Source organism: Blennius ocellaris (genome assembly GCF_963422515.1).
Source record: "Blennius ocellaris genome assembly, chromosome: 2".
NCBI classification, from domain to species: domain Eukaryota; kingdom Metazoa; phylum Chordata; class Actinopteri; order Blenniiformes; family Blenniidae; genus Blennius; species Blennius ocellaris.
Window position 1 is genome coordinate 10,570,176 of NC_137651.1, and position 24,127 is coordinate 10,594,302.

Sequence of the window (24,127 nt, forward strand, 5' to 3'; positions counted from 1 at the left end):
TCAACAGGAAGAAGGCTCGATGATCTAGTTAGTTAGTTAGTTAGCTAGTTAGTACATTTGGTACATTTTTACTTGTTTTCTTAATTCCTCTTAACAGATGATGTTTAACAAATTAGGGGGGAAAAAATTATTAAAATAATTGTCCTGTTACCTGACTGCCGAAGAACGATCCAATCTGACCTTTTGAAGAACATTCATAGCCAAGTAGAAATTTGCTCCTTTTGCAGTTTTTATCTACAGCATGAGGAAAACACATGGACAGGTGGGGGATTTAGTTTCAAAACTTTCACCCTGAGTCCCTCAGCTTCTTCACCCTTTGGAGGTAGATACAGGTCAGACAGGGCTACATAACCACACAGAAAATGGTTATGTCACCATAGAAGAAAACTTCTCTGTTGTTCACTTGTTGTTTTCCCCCGGTGGTAATAGGTGAGCAGAATATACAGGTTGTATCTCAGTCTGTAACTGTTGAATCCCTTGCAGCGGTTGTCTCCCTCGGTGTCCGGGAGCTCTCCCCGGACGGTCCAGCCGACGTAGACATCACTACACACACACGGGCTTAACTACTTGTCGGTAAACAAAGTTACGCAGGAGACATTTTCTGAACACAGGTGCGCTGTGGTCACTCTCCATCAAAACCCAGAAGAGAAGCGCCGCCTACTTCTTTATTAACCTGTAGTGACCGCGTAAACCAACATACGTCACGTACGCTTACAAAGATCATTTGTGTGACAGACATCGCACTCTAACCGTAACATTTCAACTGACTGGCCAACAGCAGAGACGGCAAACAATCTCCTGTAATTTTCCACAACCATGGATAGTTCAGGGGGGCTCCACACCGAGGTATCCTCGAGGACCGGGTCAATACGAGGGAATATTTTAAAGTCGGTAATGAAACTGTGTTGACAATTTCTGCCAATTATAAAGTCAGTACCAAACACTCTGTAGTTGCAAGTAATCAGTTTTCAGTATGTGTAATAGGTTTTGAGCTAAATCTTACATTTTATTTTGTTTGTACTTCAAGGAAAACATTTGGAAAGACTCAGCTTTTTCATATTGAGCATATCAGTGAAATATTTCTAAAGAAAATGCCTGTACTTATTTTGTGTTGCAAATAGAAACAAGAGCAATCTGAGATATTTGACTTCCGCTAAAGTCAGACCTGGACTCAGGAAAGAAAAAACTTTCTGGATCACCGCCAAAATTTAAAGGAGTCTTCAACGGCCTAATATTGATCTGTAGTGAAAATTGTAAACAAAATCCATGCAGTAGTTTTGACAAAAGACAGATGAACAAATAAATATATGCCAATGATTTTTTTTCCTTGGCGGAAGTAAAAACCCAGGGAGCAATTACATGGCCACGGAATTGCAGTGAATGAACTATATGTTATTTTATATATTGTTATATATTATTATTTGAAATGATTTCATTTTGTTGTATCAGAAACAATTTTGGAAGCCCACAGATGTCTTTTTTTTCTGGAGGAACAGTAAACTATTCTTTATAGTTTATACAAGCCTTGACATCTTCAGGGTATATTCAGATGTATGCTCAGTACTCAGTTGCTGATGTATTGATGTGTTCAACAAACAGCTGTGGATAAAAGAGAGTCACTGTGGGAATACTGGACACAAGAACAACCATAATGATGCCACTTCTCTGTTCAATATTATGTTTTCTTTATTTCTGTTCTTCTTCCTCTCTTCTGGTTGCGTTGTTGTGTAGCACGTACATCAGAATATTTCTCGTCAAATTATTCAGATATTAAAATTAAGACTGCAAACTCTTACAGAAATCATTTTAACAGAAGTTCAGATGTCAATGAAATGCCGCTCCACTCTCCACCTCCCAGGTACACTTAAGCACATGACTGCGAGCGCACACCAACACCTGATTGTTCTCTTTTTCCACTTGACACACAAGGCCAGCAGGTGGACTGCATCAATGATTAGTTTTATATAGCAATGATGATGGCTATGTGTCTGCATGTACTGTGTGTGTTTTTCATTTCCAAAACTCTTCTCTCGCTGAGGAAGTTTTTGTTGTTTTCCACATATTTCCTGGAAGAGACAACCTAAAACCAGAGCACCGGCATAAATGAGTAGTGTATTTGTCCGTCCATTCAGCTCTTTTTATTGTTGTTTAGACAGCGACACACAGACATGCTACTGAACTCTTTTTATTCTTGGCATGCTTTGTAGTTTGAGCACATTAAATATGTTAGAGTCACACAATCGTTGTATGGATTAAAAGAAAAACAAAAAAAAACAAGGCTCTGAACTATAGCGGTGTCCAACAACAGAACAAGTGGCTGCCACTGAAGAACTCTCTGAGGAGCAGAACCAGGGACTCCAATCCAATTACCGAGCTCTGAGATGCGCACATTATGCAGCCCCTTCTTGAGGGATGCAAGTGGGATCAGGAGGACAGACTAATGTAACAGCGTAGCTCACAAAGGATGGCTGATTGTCCACACACAAAGGGCTGATTATTGGATGTAAATAGTCCTGCTGCCCACTGTCGAACTCAAGAGATGAGCGATTGAGTGTTAAAAGCCACAGTACTATGCACAACAGTGTATGTATTTATATACATACACTTGCATACAGATACACTAAACATGCAGCTGTTTGTTCATATTAGATTATTATTGGTTTTTACTCGTTTGGCTGTCGTTAGAACACAGTTCTCTGCCTTTGACTGTGTGCGTCCTTTCCAGCACTCTTTCATTCTCTCTTGGACCAAGTTGCTGACCAGCACATAGAGCACAGGGTCCACCACGCAGTTCAGACTGGACAGAGCCAGCGCACACGAGAAGTAGAAGTGCATACTCTGCTCGAACTGGCAGTAAGGTCCTTCAGGCGTTGTGTCGTCTTTGTTTCTGTAGAAGACGAGGGAGCGTGTGAGCAGGAGGATGTGATAAGGAGCAAAACAAAAGGAGAAGATCCCGATCACTCCAAAGGACAGCAGGCGGATTTTTCTCTTAGTCTGAGCATTCAGACCAGGACTTTGGCCCACAGTGGCGAGCACCCTCCAGTAGCTCACCGCCAACACAAGCAGTGGCAGCAGGAAGCCGATGCCCACTCGGACCAGATTGAAGAGAGCAACATTTGACTGCATGGGGTAAGTTTCATAACAACGGTCATTGTTGTGCAGGTCATCGTGGGCGTCTTTGAGATTGTCATAGATCAGCACCATGATGTGCATCACCACCACCACCACGTAAACAGCGATACACTGAGCCCAGGCATAGCGGGATGTACGTCGAGTCTTGAAGTGGAGCGGGTAAGTGACCATCAGGCAGCGATCCACAGAGATACAGCAGAGCAGGTAGATGCTGATATACATGTTGGAGTAGTAGAAGAATCCAGCTACACTGCATGCCTTGACCCCAAGTCCCCAGTGATGCCCTTGTCGATAATAATTCATCCAAAGTGGCATTGTGAAGATGAAGAGTATGTCAGAGATCAACAGGTTGAGAAGGAAGATTCCCAGAACGTTTGCACGCCGCACTTGTTGATAAATGGGGCCCAGGGTCAGCACATTGAACGTCAAACCAAAGACAAAGGCCACAATATAAACAGACATCAGGAAGGTGCTGATTCCACTTGAATCAATTTTCACACACGTTGCGTTTGTGGCCATCATTGTCGGTGTGACGGAGACGTTCATTGTTTCTTCAGTGTTCTGTCACTTCCCTGGTTCAAACTTCACCTGTGAAAACAAAAAAACACAAGCTGTGTGTTAGCTTTTCTAGAGAAAAGAAAGGGACTTTTTCCCCCTCTGGTCTATTCTTCCTTTTAATTATTACTCAGTTTTCATCAAAATATAAAGCGCATAAACTAAACACATTAGCAGTGGTTGAAAATGATACGGAATTGACTTTACAACAAAATGTTAATTGGTAATATGGGACTCTTTGTTAATAATGGTAAGGTTGGTTTTTTTTGCATTGCATTGAATTGTGTTGATTATATTGATCACTTTAAAAGTCATCCATCGTTTATTTCACTATATTCAACTAAGGATGACAGCATGCTGGAGCCAGTCCCAGCTGACAAATGGTGAAAGCAGGTTACATGCTAAACAGGTTGTCCATACATCATAGGGCAAATACAGAGAGACAGGAAATCATGCACACACACACACACACACACACACACACACACACACACACACACACACACACACACACACACACACACACACACACACACACACACACACACACACACACGCACACACACACACACACACACACACACAAAGTGAAAGCCACCACCCCTTCCATCAAATTTTACCCTGGCCACAGGTGACATGAACAAACCACTGTATATCTTAATATTTCTAATACAGCTTGGACATTTTGCATCCCTCGCCCTATTACGAGGTTCAGTGGGCTGAGGGGATATTATGACAGGGGTATAGTGATGATTTCACATGTGAGACCATTTCGCTGCAGACAGTGGAGGGAGTTCTGGCGAAGCTCCCCTCTGGAGAACAGATGGGCTTAGTCATGCTCGCAGAGGATAACGGTCTATACCCACGTCTCTAATAGAAACTGAGACCACCCGAATTCCCTCTTTAAAGCCCAAGCCGGCTCTGTATGAAGGAAAAATGACATGCATGACATTTATTTGTATTAATGTCCTGGATTTATTAATTATGTGCCTTAAGGCACTTTCCATTTGATATACTTTCATGGAGATACATCTGCTCCCAACTGACAAGCTGAGCATATTATTATATGCAAATGTTGCTTTTGTTAAAAGCCCTTTAAATTGTTGCTCTCATTGCCCTGCATGGTTTAAAACTGAGCGACAGGCAGAGATGACAAAGACTGTATCAGCAAAACAGGATTTGCATTTTACAATAACTAGCTCAATTTATCAGCTCAAAATGAATTTGTGGGGACAAAATATCAGTCACATCCAGGCAGTTATTGTTAATTTGTTTGTATCCTCACAGAGTCAGACAGAGAGTTTAAGTTAATGGTTTACTTTAATCTAATGTAACAGCCACCGGCATAGCTTGTCTCCAGCAGACAAGATGGATGAAATGCTTTGTGCAGCATTGAGGCATGACTAATGTGATCTGTATGCACTATATGACAATCAATTAAATTCCTCCTGGATCCCCTTTGTAGATGCATCATCAGCAGTGCTGCCACAGTTATTTAAAAAAAACTAATCTGATTACTGATTGCTAGTTACTCCTTTAAAAAGTAACTTAGTTACTTCACTGATTACTTGTTTTTAAAAGTAACTGAGTTAGTTACTTTTTTAGTTATTTTCAGCAGCTGCCGACAACACTCCCCATTGTCTGAACATAAAAATTACAATCTGCTGATCCCTGCCTCCTGCACCTGCTGAGACATATCTAACTTTTGACCTTCATTTATTTCTGACTCGTGGTTTTATGATCATATTTTTAGTATTACTGGTATTTATTTAGCCAGACTTGTAGTTGTAGTCTGTGGTTGCACTATTCATTTATTTATTTGCACTGCCTGCTTTATGCAACTTTAATTGTGACGTCAATCCCAATTTTGGCAATTGGATTCCAGTCTCCACCTTTCAATCTATCAGAGTGTCCTTGTTCCATTCAGTGGCTCTCGCCATTGCTGTGTGAGCAGGTGCATTAATGTATGTGTGAATATAACCGATCGTGTAAACCTAGCTGAGACTACTAAAGTGGCTCCGAAAGGCCACGAACAACTGCCCTCTCTGCTAAATGTCAAAAGATAATGGGGAAAAATAGCCACTAGTACATCCACATTAGTGTGAAACATCCTGCCTGTGGGCCAAAGCCTTCATTCCTGTGGGATGAGAACTTAATTAACTCCTGTTACTCATATCACATACAGTAACTTGTACAAATATTTGCAACTAGGAATGACACAATGGGGGAGGTCAAAAATGTAATGAAACATTTTTTTGTAATTATTTTTCACTTGCATAGTGCTCTTCAAGGTGTGAATCCCACTCATACACATCGACAGTGACAGCTGGCATCCAAGGTGCTCAATCCAACAGTTGGGAGCAATTTGGGCTTAATTCAGGGTCATGCACAAGGATATTTTGTCATCTTTTCCTCAATGGATGGGGAAATGAGCCAACAAAATCTGCAACCTTCCAATTGCTACAGACAGATATACAAATAACTTCTCATTTTGGGCAAGGTCGAAAGTTCTGAAATAGGCCACTGCTCATCAAAATAACTTCATGACATTATTGCTTTGTCTTGTAATGACTCCCTGCAATAAGGGAGCAGCTGATTGGACAAAAAGACCAAGTAAATTTGGTCCTGTACTGTTAAATGTTAAAATATCAATTATAATGTGAAATGTTTGTGTTTTATCCGAGCTTGGGCCAGCAATTTTTTGACATGAAGAAGTCATTTGCTGTGTGGACATAGAGTGGTGAAGCTTCGACTGCTGCAGAAGCCACTGAGAGACTGACTCCAGTCTTCAACACACCAGAAATTCTCACTAAAGTTATCGCTAGTCGCTCTAAAAATGTCAAACCTGACCAGGCAACACTGTGTAGGAGCATTAGAATCTAAGCCACGCTGTGATGGTGCATTTGTAGAAACATGCAAGCTCAGTCTGAAGTCAGAGCGTTTCAAACCTTTCAGCATATTTGCCATATAAAGTTCAAGTTTAAAAGTCAAAGAGAAAACACATACCAAAAATTAAGGTGTTGGTCTTCAAACATGTCACAGTGTTGAAACTGTAATTATACTGTACTGTATAACTGTATTTCTCCAGTTCTTAATGAAAAGATATTTAGTGAAATATAGATTTCGTTTTCTTCCTCATCCACTTTTCAACCTTATTTGCATTAATCCGAAGGTAAACATTTGGAGTGGTTGTTAATTGAAGGTTGCCATGCAATATTTATACGAGTCCAGCACAATGGATATCAAATTTGGTTGTGTGTGGCTCCTGAACTGAATGACGTTGGGCATCCTTCCAGTTCCAGTCCTGCTGTGAGACGTTATGTAGACGACACAGAGTTAATAACAAGTGTTGGCAAACAGGAAGTGAGTTGAAAAGCTTTAGGGTTTCATGTTCAGCACTATGCTATAATTTGGTAGCAGGGACTGAGAAAACACAAGAAGCAAAAAAATGTTTTTAAAATTGTCAGTGTCTGAAACATCCGCTGTTCTATATAGGTAGATTTTGTTCTGCTCTTTCCGATTCCTGCATCTCACTAAGACTGTAGCATTGAAAAAAAATGTAAATATTGTTAGTGCCTCTATTTGTTTCTGCTCTATGTTTTGTTTCTGCCTCCCAGGCACGGCCCTGGTGTTTTAGTCGGCTCAGGATGCATCTGATGCCATTAACGTCCAGAAAATCCAATAACGGAGAAACCATCGAGAGCCAGATCGTCTTCAGAGAGTGATAATGCTTGCGTGCGTGCGTGCGTGCGTGCGTGCGTGCGTGCGTGCGTGCGTGCGTGCGTGTGTGTTTCGGATTCAGAAAGGAAAGAATCATCTGAACATCTGTGAAACCTTTTGCACATATACCAGACATCTTCTTTTAAAATGATTCATCGGCTGCTTAGTCACTGCCTGGTTGCTTTGACTAACAATAAGTTGGTTTTTTCCCCTCCTACAAACTGTGGGCCTGTTTTTCTCTTTCAGTTCATCGTATTCACATATGTTTTACAATATTGTTCATTGCTTGTTGAGCTAACAAGTTGAACTCACTTCAGTTTAGGAGCAACATAAAGTCAAAATGTAACTTTCCATTGGAGAGATCAGTACAATAATAGTGTCATCACCTTTTAACCAAAATGTTCTCTTTGATTCTGGATAAGTAACGATGACCACAATCTGAAAAAGTCAACATTCAAAAAGTATAATTTCACAAAATGTGTAAACCCCCAATTTTATCATTGTGCTCTTCTTTGAAAATACAGTCTGACCTTGCTAAACTTATAGAAACAATGCAACCCCAGTGGTTTCTTCCAGGCCTACTATACACAACTTTTTTAAGAATGTGTTTGTTAATATTACAACCCGAGCTCAGCCTTCTTATGAGACAACGTCTCACCAGTGAACCTTTACAAATGTACAATTACTTCCCGTCTTTTGTGTAAGGTGATGTGTGTCATGCTTCTTCTCCAAACCAAATGGAAATAAGTTATAATTTATGGTTCACAGCCTCCCTCCCTAATACCAAAGCAGTGATTCAGAGATGTCCTGATCCAGCTTCATATTCCCAAGATATTCCACATCTTGTCAAGCAGTTTTGTGGTGCACTCTGCAGTTAATATTAAAACAAGATGATTTTACCTTAATGTCACAGTAAGGCATTAAAATAAATGTATGACTTTCCAACGCTCTCATTCAGAAACAGAACACTTTTAGCCCACTTTTAGCCTCCCTCCACCCGCGGCCATGTACTATCTCAAGACATCTCACCTCCAAAACTCTAATCATTTATGAGCTCACCTGCGGTTTTTAGGAAGATGTGCGTCTTGTTTGTGAAAGAAAGCTGTCCAGCTGGAGAAAAGTCTCAGACACATTCCAGAGCTGCGTCGGGTTTGTCAAAGTTGAGTCCAGGAAGGTCAGAAAAGCAGCGCCACACGAGACACTTCAGAGATATCGACATGCAGCCGAGCAACTAAAGTCCCACATGGTCCAGTGAAATGATGAGCTTGATAATTAGCACTCAATTCGATAACTACAGACTGCAGGGGAGTCTCTCCACATCCGCTGTGTGATTATTTATTCTGGTTGTCTTTCCTCCGAAAGCCACGGTTAAAATGTCAGCAGGGAGTGTGCTGAAAAGATGAAGGCATAGTATGAAAAGGGAAAGACCCTAGTAGGAGGAGGGAGGTTTGGTTTTGCACATGTGCGAGCAGGAAGTACTCAGAGGTGGGGATAAATGCTTCACCGAAATGGAGCAGATGTTAATGCGCTGGAGAGATAGACAGTCTCTTCTATATGTAAAAGAAAGTAAAACTCAGCAGACGAAGTGAATCATTGACGACAAATTCCCCTTTTTATTTCAGACTGCCCTCTGTGGTTTTATTGCGTGAGCAGTGTACATATGAGTCATAGATAGTGAAGCTGCAGGCACATATTGAAGTGTTACACATAGGTGGCCAGATCATGTTCACTGTTGTGCGATTGAAACAGAATGCTTTTTCTCTTTTCACTGCAAAAAATCCCGACTGGGCTGAGAAGTGATTTACATGTCAGGGACACTAGACCGGGCTGTGTGAATCTTGTTCTTATCAGTTACACTTCTTCAAGCAGAGCAACTGTGTGTCAGTGTAAGACCCAACTCCCATTTTGTTTATGAAAAAAAACCAAACAAATCTGTGACGAAAGCCTGAAGTCGATCTGTGAATGTGTTGAGTAAACACGGATGCCAGCTGTGAAAGTTGTATATATGCTTATGAGTGAGAGTGAAAGTCTGAGGTCAACGATGGAATTTCCATTCCAATTTCTTACCTTGAGAAATAAGTCAGCTTAAAAGATTGAATGCTTAATTTTTGGGGGGCGGAGGTGTTTGTCAATGTTCAGATTTTCCAAGACGATTCTAGAGTATTCTTGTTCTGCGTCTATCTATCCATCTTCTAATACCACTTAATACCGTGTCGGTGTTGGAGCGGATCCCAGCTTAGTATGGGCATTATACTGTATGCACTGTACTGTACAAACCGGACAACCACAGGGAGGCATACTGTACATCCACACACACACACACACACACACACACACACACACACACACACACACACACACACACACACACACATCCACACCTCCCATGCATGTTTTTGGATTGTGTGAGGAAACTGGGTACTCTGGAGAAAACCAAAGCACACAGGGAGAACATACGAACTCCATACAGAAACATCTAGCCAGTCCTTAAATCCAGACTTAATCACTGTGAGGCGAGAGCACTAATCACTGCGTAGAGCTCCTCCACTCTTGTGGAAATCAATTTTTTCTATGTTGAATGTCTAGAACGAGTAAGTTGCCTGAATGTACCTGAAACACCGAGGCGGTTGGGGTTCTCTGACGAGAGGACATAATATTTGTGGGCAATTTGGGAATCCAAATACCATCCATCCATTTTTTTCTGCCGTTTATCCGGGGCCGGGTCGCGGAGGCAGCAGTCTGAGCAGAGTTGCCCAGACTTTCCTCACCCCAGACACTTCCTCCAGCTCTTCCGGTGGCACCCCAAGGCGTTCCCAGGCCAGGCGAGAGACATAGTCCCTCCAGCGTGTCCTGGGTCTGCCCCGAGGCCTCCTACCGGAGGGACATGCCCGGAACACCTGCCTAGGGAGGCGTCCGGTGGGCATCCGAAATAGATGCCCGAGCCACCTCAGCTGGCTCCTCTCGATGTGGAGGAGCAGCGGCTCTACTCTGAGCTCCTCCCTGGTGACTGAGCTCCTCACCCTATCTCTAAGGGTACGCCCAGCCACCCTACGGAGGAGGCCGGTCGAGAACCATGGCCTCGGATTTAGAGGTGCTGATCTTCATCCCAGCTGCTTCACCCTCGGCTGCTGAAGATCCAGGTTTGATGGAGCCAACAGATACCAGAATGGGAAAAGCGCAAAGTAAAGTTAATCCGATGAAAAGGATGAGAGTGTGTGAGAGAGAATGTGAGAGGTTTTAAAGTATTTTTAATCGCTTGACATTAAGATTTTTAACCGATTGCTTTAATATATTTACTTTTCCTCTTTGTAAAGCCTTGTGTCTGTAGGGTGCTCTATAAATAAATTTGATGATGGTGTTTTTCAATTTGGCTTTTCTCGCCACCTTGCTGGCATTTAACAAAGTTTCAAAAGCTCTGCCTATGATCCTGGAGTAGCGAGGGGAAGAACTGTCCACCAGTAACACATCTCCAGGTAGAAAGTTTAGTCTGGGTGTCGACCATTTCTTACATTTCTGGAGGAGTGGGAGATACTCGTGTGTCCATCTGGTCCACAGTAAGTCAACATCTTGGACTTGTTCCCAGCACTTGCTGGTGCATTTCTGCTGAAGCTTCCAGAAAGCATGTTGGGGTGTGATGTCAGCAGCAATAAATTATCGGGCAATAGAGGCTCAAGGTGATTCATGTTGTGAAAGACGTTTGTGAGCAGCCTCCCATTAACGATACTTTCAACTTCACACATCGTTGTTCAACAACCATCTACCGGTACATCCACACCTCACTCTTCAAAAGGGAATACTTTTTGTCTGCAAGTTCCTTTCCATCCTATGATCATCCAGGTTCCTGACTGCGCTCTCTGCCGTCTTCGCACTAGTAAAATTTGTCTCGATTGTCGGAGTGCATAAGACCGACTTGACCTCCTGTGAGTAAAATGCAATGTTTCAAGGCATCGTATGTTGGGATGTGTGCCACTTTAGCACGTACAGCTCTAAGTGTGAGGCAAGTGCACCCCTAATCCTTTTACTGTACTCCTACGCTGCTTCACATCAAACAGTCCAAAATAACCAACATTGACATTCACATAAAGAGGTTTGTTGAGGAATAGATGATCTTTGAGGTGTCCCAACTTTTGTTCACCAACTATTCTTCTGACCCTTCATAAACACTGCTTGTTAATCTTTCAAAAGACAAAACTGACCTGAGATATCCAATACTTGTTCTTAGCTAAGACAATCTGCTGTGTCCTGTTCATCTGTATGGCTCTCAAGCTCAAAGTGGCAGCTCTTTTATAAGTTGTTCTGGCATCGCTGAATTGTGAAGTCTTCCACCAACTCGGTCGTCTCGAAGCGTTATGGCTGCCTTTTTGCAGAATTGAGATCTCTTCCCTGAAGTGCTGTCTATAGCTGAACTCATTATTATCTTATTGCACAATCAATTCTGCACCAAGCAAATCATCAAAAGTAAGTGGTTTCCTTTGTGTGGATGCCATTTTTCAAACATATGTCCTAATATTAATTTCTACTTTTCAAAGCTCTTCATTTTGGCTGATTATTGTTGTGAACACTTTTATGCCATCCTTTAGCTGCTGAAAAGATTTTTTCAGATTTTGAGACGAGATTACTGCCTTTTTATAGCTTATGTCAATATGAATAGTACTTTGTTCATTGATTCCGTGCTCTCGTCAACTAGTATCATGTTGACTTCAGTTTCACCTTGAAGGTGATGTTTCCTTTGCATAAACTGTTTTGGTCTGTCATTCAACAAAAAATGTGGTCTTTCAATCTTCGTACCCCTTTTAACCAGGTTTTGGTCTTTAGATCCTTTGCTGGCTTGATCTGCTTGTTTGATGTGCACAGCATGACAGCTTTACTAATCATTGTATTAGTATTACCAACATCAGTCCTGAATCGATTGTGACAAATGGTTGCAATGATACCCAAACTAGTTCTAGACACCCACGCTGTGATTTTTCCTTCTCCCTTTAAAGGAGGAACAATGCTTCTTGCCGCGTTCATTTTTCATCAACACATCACCGAGATCTGAAACATCTCAGAAAGGATACAACCTTGTTGTGACTGTGGATTCAAAGTCTGAATGTCTGTTTAGATGGAAGCTGGAAGATGAGTAACATTTTTTTCCCCCAACTTGCCCAGTGAGCAGTTTTCAAAATGGATTGAGGCTCATGAACAACAACAGCCCCCCCCCCCCCCCCCCCCCACCCCTCACACACACACACACACACACACACACTTCAGAGTTGAAGAGTTATGGCAAAACCGGTTGTCATTTTTATAGTGAGACGGTCGGGGGTCAGCAGCTGTTGAAAGTCTAACTTAGTTACTGTTAAAAGCAAGTAATTAGTTAAATAATTACGTTTTGAGGGAGTCACTTGTAATCAGTAATCCCATTACTTTTTCAAGGAAACTGTGGCAATACTGCTCATGGTGCTATTGTTAGTTGATTTAGTGCAAATTGTACACACACGAAGCACGCCACCTACTTGAGAGGGTGAAGCTCTTGTGTATACTGAGAAAATGTCATTTGCTGGATCATTGGCCTCGTGTTTTACCTGAACCTGAAATTTGAGTTGCTAATTCTCCAGACAGAGGAGCCAGGTGAGGTGATTGAGTCATCTGATGAGGTTGTGCCTAGTCCGTCCCATGAGAGCAAGACCAACAACACCTAACTGAGAGGAGTTTGGCCGATGATCTGTTGGATAAATTATAGTTCTGTGAGGTTTTGGAGCTTGTGAGGCAAAATTATGTCTGTCCTGTGCTTTCCATATTGACTTTGTGACCCCAATGCAGAAAATTGAGCAATGGATGAAAATATATTTTTAATAGGAGTTTGCTGTCCACCTGAGTGGAAAGTGACAAAAAAACAACAAATTAATTTCATGACAAGTACTTCAGGACTCCTGCAGCTCAGACATGACTTAAGGATTCACAGCCTGAATTGTTGTACCACCTTTCTCAGTGGAAAACCTTCTTGTGAAAGTGGTTGAGATTTGAAAAGCTCAACCATTTTGTGATAGCAACAATTTCAAGTGGACTGACATTGTTTTTAAATGGAGCCAATAAAAGCTGTCTTTCGCAGCTTTTATCTTTTCCATCCGAAGCTCTGATATTGGCAACTGACTGACTGATATTAAAATATTTGCTATGATCAAAGATAGTGGCAAATAGAAAAGGTCTTTCAGCCTAATTTTAAAAGAACTGAGAGCTGGAGCAGTATGGAGGGTTTCTGGGTTCAAATCTTGGCATGTTCAGTTGTGACGAAAGCAGATTTAATCCAGATGACTATTGTGGTCTGGATGGTTTGCAATGATTACAGAATATTAGCAATGCATTTTGTGATGAAGCCATTCAGAGTTTTGTGTACTCTAACTCTGAGTGGCAGAGAGCCAGATAAAAGAACCACAATTGGGACTGATCTCTCAGTGTTTGTCAGGGTTCCAGAAGTCACAAGCTGGAGGAGTCTAATAGCTTCTTCAGAAAGACATATGTTTTTTGAAACAGTACTTTGCTTCTTGCATCGTGCTCCATCCTTCAGCTGATGGTTCAAGGTTTTTATATGTACATACTGTTATACACATAAAAAAAAGGCTTTACAAAGTTACAAATGGAAGGCGAGCCCTTAAAGTTCAGTGACAATGACTAACTTAGTCGCGCTCTAATGCAGAGCTTGTTTTTAATTAAGGTCCCCTGGGTGATGGGGACATTGTGTGTCATCTTCCAAACAGTGGTGATGAAGGTTCTTGTTTTCCAAAACTTGAGCTAACAAAAGCGGCAAAGAGCAAAATAAGAGAAGCCTCAGGCTTGACCATTGTTGGAAATATCTCTCTGTATTTTTTTATATTGCCTAAACACTGATCCAAAACGATTCCTGTCTTCTAAAAGGTTTTAGACGCTTCAGTACTGTGCCAGGAGAAAAAAAAAAACAACCCACCTCTGTTTATATAACGGTCGTCTGAACAATGAAGAGTAAAATAATTTGGCATGAGAAAATGCAGTGCAAAAACAGTTTGATGCAACTTTTGACTTTGCATCTGACAAAAAGAATTGCTTGACGATGTTCTATAATTTTGAAAATTGTTTCACCCAGTTAAGAGACTCCCCTTTCAAACTGCATTATAGCTAAGTGCCAGGGAAGATGAAGCAGCTGGTATAGCTTTTTAATGTACTTGATGGCCAAAGTGGCAGACATTTATTTTGTCATCACAGTGGCTGATGAGGAAAGTGCAATCAGAGTTTGTGATCATGTTTCAGAAGTGTAGAGTAAACATTTCTATACCTAGCAGGGTTTTTGCTTAGTGCGCTCACTGCCAGTGCTTTACCAGATTGATATCTCAGGAAGCATCATTACTTCGACAAGGTGACTTGTTATGCAGCAAGTTTCAACCTGTAAAATATTGTTTATATTAGAGGTTGTGATATTTTTCTTGTCGAAGCATAGAAGTCTCCATGGAATTTGTTATCCTGTGATTTATCCTACAATAATACATTGACGTTATGAGTGGCCTGCAGCTGGGTTATGTCACTGCTACAGCGCTTGTATTTATTACGAAGGTTTGAAGCACAGATATTGTAGGGCACTCCCTTTGTGTTGTCATTTGAGACATATAATATTAATACAGCTGATAGCCTCTTGAGCACACACCCAATTGCATTTTGATGAAAACCAAACTGTTTCCTACAGACTTTATGAATGCTGATAAATGCTCAACAATCCCAAAACAAAATTCAATTATAACTGCAGGCTCCAATCAGTGTGTGTGTGTGGTCTCAGAGGTATAGATGAGAAGACGAGCTGTGCAGAAGAGTAATGACAAGATCATTCTGCCTGCCTGCATATACTATATTGGTCCGACTAAAAGACAACTCTTCTTTATAAAGCTCACTTTGCAAATAAAAATGTCTGCAGACCAAATATTGGTTGGGGGAAAGAAACACATTTTTAGTATATATGACTGAAACTGGTTAAATTAAACATGTGTGAACAAATGAACCTCTTAACATTTCAGAGCTAAATTCCTGCTAAATAGACCCTGACCTCACTTTTTCAGACCAGCTTCCCAGAAATATACCCTTGTCTTATATATACAGACCAACGTCATAATAGGAATTTGATACAACTTTAGTGTTAATGTTTTTAGTGCATGTGTGGAGAAATCAGTACATTTTCAAAGTTACTTTAAGGCTCTTGATTCTACAGACTATATACTAGTTTTGTGTCAAATTCTACCACCTGTCAATAACAGGGCCAACTCTGGGTGATGCACCTTCAAGTTCACAGGACAGTTACAGTCACCAGTTGAATTGTAGTAGGGAAGTGGAAATGGAAATCTACACATTTTGAACATGTAAGCTTCACAGACAGAAAGGACTCACCAAGCCTGGAGCCAGTCCTGTTGTCGCTGGATTACAAATCCACCACACCATTACTTAACCAAAACAGAATTTTTAAAAACTAAAGAAAACACGCACACATGTGTGCAGTTGTGGGTTTTGCCATAATAATGATAGTTCATTTCGGCACAGTGTGGCATTGATTGTTTTTCGCAGCAGGAGAGTTTTTAGTACAAAACACATGTATGAAGTCACCATTTCCAGGCAAGCAGTGGTGTAATTTACAAAATGTTCAGTCACTCAGAGACACTTTTGTTTGTAGAGCCACCTACACTTTACATTACTTGTGTCTCTTTGTGCCAAATGTCTCAAACGTATGGCTGGATTTGACACAAATTGAACCTGCCAAAAAAAAGTGTAAAAATAACAAGGACAATTTTAACTAAGAAAACTTTCAGTTGAATTGTAGTTTCTTTCCATTGCACCTGAAAGAATAGCAGACATAACACAATACTGACAAACAAATCGGAAGTTGCAAAGTAGCATTTGCAGCATTAAAATCAAATACAGACAAATTATACTTTAGCAGATTTACTCAAAGTATCGTTGTATTATATCTTTCTGTGACATTCAAAGAGAAAGTACATGTGACAAATGGGAGGCCGTTTCTCAAAACTTCAATGTATTTGTATTTCATGGAGGCAAAGTACCATGGAAATCTTAGCAGCACTTGTATGCTCTAAAACAAAAGACTTGAGTTCCAGTTGGCCTGTTTATGACCCTGGTACTAACATGAGTTTGCCATACCTAATTTATGGTGGAAGCAACGGCGCATTTCCCGTTTTACAGAAGCACCTTTTATCACGAGGTCATTAAGCTGACCACACCAGATATCAAACTGCTTTCACTGACATTAGCAAAAAGTTGCAAAATCACAATTAGATTAACAGAATTAAATTAAGTAAAATAAAGAGGTACTTTGTGGTGCCAGGTACAAATCTGTTTCGGTCTCATCCATTTGCTTTTGCCAGATTAACGATAGAAGCCAGAAAAATGGAGAAAGGAAAAGGAAAAGCCAAATACAAATGAAACAAATGGCAACACAAGAAAAAAAAAATTTATTTGGTCTTGCTTGGCAACAATGATAAGATGTAGTGTAGGAGGAATAAGGGTGCACTTTTACCTGAGTAGTCAGCTGAAGAGCGCCCGTCTCCAAATGCAAAACAATATGCCCTCTTCCCCTCCTCAGCCACAACGTCCCCTTGAGTGATGAACGTGTGTTGTTGGAGGAGTATGTAAATCCTTTCCTATCTTTGATCCCATGTCGCATGTGTCTGTATGAAAGCTAATGTCAGTGCATTTAGACTAATCTGTCCCTCTTCAAAGAATAAAAATGCCAGACAAAGCTGAAAAGTAATTTATTCCTGCAGCACAACCGCACATCATTCAGAGCATGTCTTTAAGTCCAGAAAACCTGAGTGTTAGTAATTACGGGCCCTTGCTTCTGTTGTCTGTACAGGGTTGACATTTATTTGTTCCCTGCATGTTTTCCTGTGAGGAACCTGTAAAAGAGATTATCATCAAAATTCGACAAATAAAACTTCCAAAACGAGAAAAGTTTGTTGGAGGTTTGTATTGTGTTATAAAGACCAGGGTCGTTCTTCACATCGTACACAATCTAGACATACTTAAACTTCAGGTTACATATTTGCATAATAGACCATCTTAACTATGGGATGTTCAGTGGCGTATCTAAATACGTCTACATCACAGGAACATGCGACATACTGACATGAAAAGTTGTCAAGTACTGAACTACATAAACATTAGTAACCCAAGCTCTCCACCAATGCATCTACATACATCTCAAGAAGAAATCTGAGCTCGCTTTAAGAGATTCGCCAAGCTATCTGCTCAATGACAGCACATATAAACCTAAGTGCTGTCAGCTGTGAAAACAAGTCATTCATCATTATAGACTCCTGCGATGAGTGAGAGTGGCCGACTCGACACAATGCAAGCAATTTCCACCACTCAGCGACCAAGGCTTGTTTTGTGTAATTTGTTAGCTGCAGGTAGAGGTGAGTGACATCAAAATGGTTGCGTATGGCAGGTAATACCCAGTCCTGTTCCTTTAAAACCACAATGACATCTTTAATTACATATTCTCAGAGACGCCATCACAGCTCAAGAGTACTTTAAAGGCCTAATTACTGGAGTGTTTGCTTTCACCAGATCAATACTTCCAGTTTTCCCTATAGGGCATGTACTTTTGGAAATGCATTTGTGAATACAGATGGGTTTGTTGGTGCATTTACTTTAGTGATCATCAGCGTAGTCACTGCTGAAAATAGCTGAAATGAAACAACACTGTCACCACAAAGTGAAAAAGAAGCAGAAACAGAAAATGTAACACCCGTGTAGACTTCTCATCTTTGTGGTTAAGAGTTCCTGTTTCACTCGGACGCACCTGGCTGTGTGAGCAGAGGCCCACGCTGCTTTTCACCCCTGTGACAAATTTCGATTTACAGTTTGACTCCAGTTTATTCTGCAAAGACTCACCAGGTCGGTTGAACCGAGAATGTGAAACGGAGTCGAGCAGATACTCTCATGGAAGTAAGTTAACATTTCGGGGATTCAGTGTGGACAGGTAAAGGAAACGGATGCATGAGCTGAAGAAGAGAAGTGAGATCATCGTTAGCTGTGAAGCTTGAGTGCTGGTGCACAAGCGTATGTGCTCTGTAGGTCTCCACAGTCAGACACTCTCCTTTTATAATTCTTTGTAAATTGGTGTCTGTTCAAACTGTACATAAGGCCGCCTTCTCACCCCCCCCCCCCCTTTCTTTTGTCCTTTCTTCATGAACGCGAGTCCTTGATGTCTCTGTGTCAGAGGATACTGACTCGCTCTGTGAGGCCTTGCAAATCCGCGTCCTCGCCACCGTCCTCGTCGTCAGAGGCCGTCGCAGGATTTGGGAGCACGAAGTGAGCTGGGTAGGGCAGAGTGTGTTCACGGGCATACATTTGCCAGCGGCTGTCGTCGCTCTCGTGGGTGATGTAGCGCTCACCGAGCTTCGTCTCCAGCTCCCGCAGGTCCAGCCATGTCTGGTAGTCCTGAGGAGCAAGAGACACGCATGAAATCTCCAGTTTTAGGAGCCTCCAAATCAGATCAGAGGCTTTTATGCACTTCAAAGTGCATCATCCAGTAATCACTTTTGTTGCGCATGCATTGTTTTTGTATCAACCTGTGTGTCAGTAAGAACTTGAATGACCATGAAATTACAAGTGAGACTTTAATCCCAGTTAGAGCTGCTGTCACTTTGAGGATAAACCAATGCCGGAACATCCTTGAAACAAACAGGAGCAAAATTATTCAAATCAAAACTAAAAGCTGGTCTGTTCACTTTTTATTGCAGAATGTAGCATCACTTTTACATCTAATTCATCTTTCGTTCTCAATAAAGTCCCCAAAGCACCAAAATATTATCCTTGAGCTACTATCCTGCTACACACATGGGGAAAGGTTTATATTTGCCATTTTACTTAATATCTATAGATTTTATTGAGGGATCTTGAGCCGTTGCTGCTACAAACATTTTAATTAAAACAAAGGTAACAGTTTGTAGACGAATTGCCACATGTTCTTCATTTATAAAGAAATATTGTTGCCTTGGAAAGCATTTCTTTTTCATTTTAGATAAAGCATTTGAATAGTGGGACTCATAGTGGCATAATGATTGGGTTGTAGGAGCCTTTCTGCGTGGATGAACAGATGTAGCCTGAACAGTGTGCAGCTTTGAGAGTGTATATGACTTATACCGCTACCTGTAAATATGAGTGGCTGAGACTTTTGTCCACGCTGTAGCGTTTCCTCATCATGACTTGCAGCAGGTTGTTGATCAAGTCGATTGCTGGAAACACAAACAGTTTAGTGAAAAGTGGCTTTAAGAATAAAGGAATAAAATTGTCTGCGGACATACCAGCGACACCGAAACAGTTCTAAATGTAGATTATTAAATGCAAACAGGTCGGTACCACAGTACAAAACCCTCTGTTAATAAATAATCTTGTTGCTTGTTCTCATCTGTCCCACATACACAGTTTATTAGATACATCAAGCTCAACTGTATGCCCTGTACTATTTTCCCCAGAATGGTTTCTTGTGAACCATGTGTACTAAACCCTCGTCTGGTCCCTCCCGCTCTGAGTTTACCGTCGCTGGAGATCTGCTTCCAGGGGTTGGATGGGTACATGAAGGCTGCGTTGTGGATCTGGTCGTTTATATCTTCATCCTCATTGAAAGGGAACGTCCCGCTGAGGCTGACGTACATGATGACACCAACCGACCACATGTCCAGTGAGCGGTTATAGCCCTGGTTGAGCAGGACCTCCGGGGCCAGATAGGCAGGGGTGCCGACCACTGAGCGACGGAAAGACTTCTCGCCAATGATACGGGCGAAGCCAAAGTCGCACAGTTTCACCTTAACGAGGGAAACAATTGAGAGCAGCGGTCAAGAATTCAGGGGGATCGAGTACAAGGACATTTCCAAGAACTATTTGAGAAGTGTAAACAGATCTGAGGAAATGTGTCTCGGTAATGACACATCAAGTGCTTTAATGAGCTCATTAGTGTGGGGGGAGAAGAAAAAAAAAAACGCTGCATGACCTAAGTGGCTTTAATGGGTGTGTATTTGTGTTTTTGCGTGTACGAGTACCTGTGGGAAGGGATCAGCAGAGGCGAGCAGCACATTCTCAGGTTTCAGGTCACAGTGAACGATGTTTTTAAAGTGCAGATGCCTCAGAGCTGCAAGAATCTGCGCATATGCAAAACCACAACCACAAAAACAGGATGTGAGTTACTCCGACCTACAAAGTCAGACATACGCGTGATCAAAATGGTGGCATATATGACGCAGTAAAAATGCATCAAGGCACATAGATCGACAGACCACATTGATGTATTGTAGGTCATAACTGTCTTATGCAAACATCCACACACAAAACCATGTTTATGTTTACAAGGTTTCCAGAAACTTGACTTATAGTAATTACTGTACGAGCAAACTTGCTTGAAGCCTAACCTCCACTTCAGCCCAACCTGAGAAATGTTCAACTAAAATGACTTCTTTCCACGTGATTGTGATTATTTATGTTTTCATTGAACATTTTATAACGGCATTGCCAGGGGACAAAATTGAGTATATACATCATATAACTGTTATCCTTACATCAAAGTCCAATTGTCCAGTCATGCTTGTGTGCTCTATGATACATTTTATCTATTTTTTTTATTAAATTGTTCCTCCATTCATCTCAGCTTATATGTAAGTTTCTCTATTATAAATCCACATCCACTGCTCCTTTTACTATAATACCATTATCACTTTTATACTTGCCTTTAACACTACCTTGACACTGTACTCATTCTCTTTATACCATAACGTCCCCTGTGTAATTTCCTAAGTCAAGTGTCCTGCATGTTTTGAGTATTTCATATCTTTATATTTTTCTTAAAAACCAATATATCTTATCTCAGGATTGTTCTTTATCTTTTGACAATACCAGAAAATCTGTGAGCGGGCTAGATCATTGAGTCCCTGTGATCTCCAGCATAGTTCTTTCCTAAACTTTGGAGTTGTGAAAAATCTGACAATATTCTTCCGTTTAAAATCTCTCTCTTTTTTAGCTATTACACAATTCTTCTTTTACTTTCATGAGAGAGAAGTCTTTTTATATTACATCAAACATGAATTAAAGCTCAAATCACTCAACACTTCCCCTCTCATAGACTTTCCGGAATATTCTGAATACCATAAGCTCATTATCTGTATCAGGTCGTATCATCTCCTCATAACAATCCCTTATTTGTATGTAGCACTATTGCTAAGGACGTCACTTTATGTCCTCAACAGTCATTGTGCAGTCAGGTTGAAGGTCTCAGCAAAATAAAATATTGTGTACACACACACACACACACACACACACACACACACACACACACACACACACACACACACACACACACACACACACACACACACACACACACACACACACACACACACACACACACACACACACACACACACACACACACACACACACCTGTGTGATGAGGAACTTGGTGAGCCGCTCAGGCAGTCTGCCTTTCTCACTGGAGAGGATCATCTCCAGCATGTCACCGTGCAGCTTCTCCATCACCACAAACACTTTCTCTGGGGTTTCAAACATACACTCCAGGTTCACAATGCCCAGGTGACGTAAACTCTGTGAAACAAAAAAAAAAAAAAAAGGAGTGAGGAAGACATTGGATGAAGAGGAATGGAGAAGCAAAAGGCAGAAAACCAAAGAAGACTGAAATACAGAAGGGAAAAAGAAAATGTAATTTGCTTTGTCATATGGCAAATTATTTTCTACAGAAGGCCCTTTCATTTCACCTATTTAAATGATTGAGAGGGAAATCTTTTTCAGATCAATTCTGATGAATGTGAAAGAGGTATTTATTTGAAAGCTCATGTGGAGGTACTGAAGAGCTGAAGAGGAAACTGGCTCCATTATTGACCGACATGAACCAATTCAGTAAATAAATGAGCGCATTACTGCATCTCTGTCTCCATCTGCTGGTGAATCCTTTACAGAGCATTAAAATATGAATTTACATCGAAAGACATCTCAGAGCTTCTCAAGATAAAATTCAGATGTTTATTGTCTTTATTTTAATGTTGTTGTTTTTTTGTATTATTTAGAGTAGAACAGAATCACTTTATTGATCATCGGGGGGAATTCTTGTATTTGATATAAATCTCTGTATAGTAACGTTTTTTGTAATGTTGAATTAAAAGTAAATTTTCCTTGAGAAAACTAAATCGGCTCATTCAGATTCACAGTTAAAAAGTCCAACACTTCAATAACGTCTTTAAACAGACAATGAATCAAGAGATGAAGAAGAAAATGTATCGTCCTAATTTAGTTTCTTTACAGGACATTTTACGCAACAAAAAACTTTCCATTTTCACTTGAAAACACTGTGTGAAGAGGTCCGAAGATAAAAAGCTGAAGCACATATTTCTAACATTCGCCTTTCCATAAGGAAGTGTGCGTGCGTGCGTGCGTGCACCTGTAGGATGGCCACTTCATTCCTCAGCTGGCTCTCTTGTTTGGTGGGAAAGCGAAGTTTGTCGATGACTTTGACTGCGACATCTCTCCCTGTTTTTCTGTGTTTACCTGCGGACATTAGAAATCACATGTACGTATATATTTAACATGCAGTTCATCCCTCTGGGTTAATCTATGGAGCCCCAAAAGTTGGGCAAGAACACCATTTTTAAAAACCAGAGACCTAAAAGAGTAAAGCAATGTTGCAAGCATTCACGAAAGGATTGATGGGCTCGAGACAAAATTACAGTTGTTAATCCATAAAATCTCAGAGCAGCACTGAATAATTACTCTGTGCCTTTGTGTGCAGCTGATTCAAAATACTGCAGTGAGATGACAGGAAACAGAGATCAAATTTCTCCCCTATTGGTTTTTCTTCATTGTTTTCCTGTAAAATCTACAAGATCATTTAAAAGTTTTGTCTTAATGCACAAACCTCAACCAACCTGGCTCGAGGCTGTTAGTCCACGCCCACATTATGGCATCAGTACACTTCACTTTGAGAGTGTAGTCTCAACCTTTATACTTTCTATAAACATTCTCATTGGATAGACTTTATAGTTGGAGCTGGATAAAGTCAGACTGGACAATTTTATAGTTCAGCTCTTTCCAAATGCTGTCAGTTCCTTTTGTTATGGACTCAGTGAACTTATGTCCTCATTGCATGTCATTAACTCATCAGCAAGTCAATGGAGAACATTTGTACACAACACAACTTGCACATTAAGTCATCCTATAAGCATGTTGAAAGACCGATCACAACAGGAAAAAAGACTTTTTATCCAGCATGAAGCAAGTGAAAGCGGTGGAGACGGTGGAGTGGCTCTGCCAGGACCCGTCCAGCTGACGTAATTTCATCCAAGTTAACGAGGTTGTTATGGGCTGTTCTGGTAATCTTTCTGCACTTTGACATTGCCCAACAAGTCCCTTCTTGTTTTTGCAGACTAAATGTCTGAACCAGCAGATGACGTTCAAAGTGAATAAAGTCTCAATTAAACCTCCTCCTTCCTCCTCTCTGTCATCCATCTCCATACCTTCCTGCAGAGATCTATGGTTCCGGGGCTTTAAGCTGATGGCGACCAGATGAATTGTTTTCATTTTTTTGGCGCCCTCTTCTATCATTTATTTCCTGCCACCCACAAACCAATCAGAGCAGAAGGCCGTCATGTCAAGACGTTTGCGCCAGACGTTTCTTTCTTTTAACAGGGAGTTTTGTTCTGTT

At 41.0% G+C, this 24,127-nt stretch overlaps 2 protein-coding genes across 3 annotated transcripts in view; both read right to left on the minus strand.

Annotated features, from left to right (window-relative positions):
- Positions 1–1,717: 1,717 nt before the first annotated feature.
- Positions 1,718–8,517, minus strand: gpr184 (G protein-coupled receptor 184). Its single transcript, XM_080509801.1, has 2 exons — positions 8,467–8,517; positions 1,718–3,720 (listed from the first exon to the last, which is right to left on the minus strand). The coding sequence occupies exon 2, from the start codon at positions 3,676–3,678 to the stop codon at positions 2,641–2,643; it is 1,038 nt and encodes a 345-aa protein (XP_080365927.1). The 5' UTR covers positions 3,679–3,720; positions 8,467–8,517; the 3' UTR covers positions 1,718–2,640.
- Positions 8,518–17,279: 8,762 nt separating this feature from the next.
- The window catches only part of prkd2 (protein kinase D2), a 35,461-nt gene continuing 28,613 nt past the window's right edge, over positions 17,280–24,127 (minus strand). For both annotated transcript variants that reach the window (XM_080511418.1, XM_080511417.1), the window contains 6 exons: positions 22,868–22,974; positions 21,856–22,017; positions 20,466–20,564; positions 19,964–20,231; positions 19,576–19,661; positions 17,280–18,864 (listed from right to left, as the gene is read on the minus strand). In XM_080511418.1, coding sequence (XP_080367544.1) covers positions 18,640–18,864; positions 19,576–19,661; positions 19,964–20,231; positions 20,466–20,564; positions 21,856–22,017; positions 22,868–22,974 — 947 coding nt within the window. In that variant the 3' untranslated portion in view covers positions 17,280–18,639. The remainder of the gene's footprint in view (positions 18,865–19,575; positions 19,662–19,963; positions 20,232–20,465; positions 20,565–21,855; positions 22,018–22,867; positions 22,975–24,127) is intronic.

Bases quoted from the DNA above. Each gene is read 5' to 3' on its own strand.
- gpr184 (XM_080509801.1), bottom strand. From the start codon at position 3,678: ATGAACGTCTCCGTCACACCGACAATGATGGCCACAAACGCAACGTGT.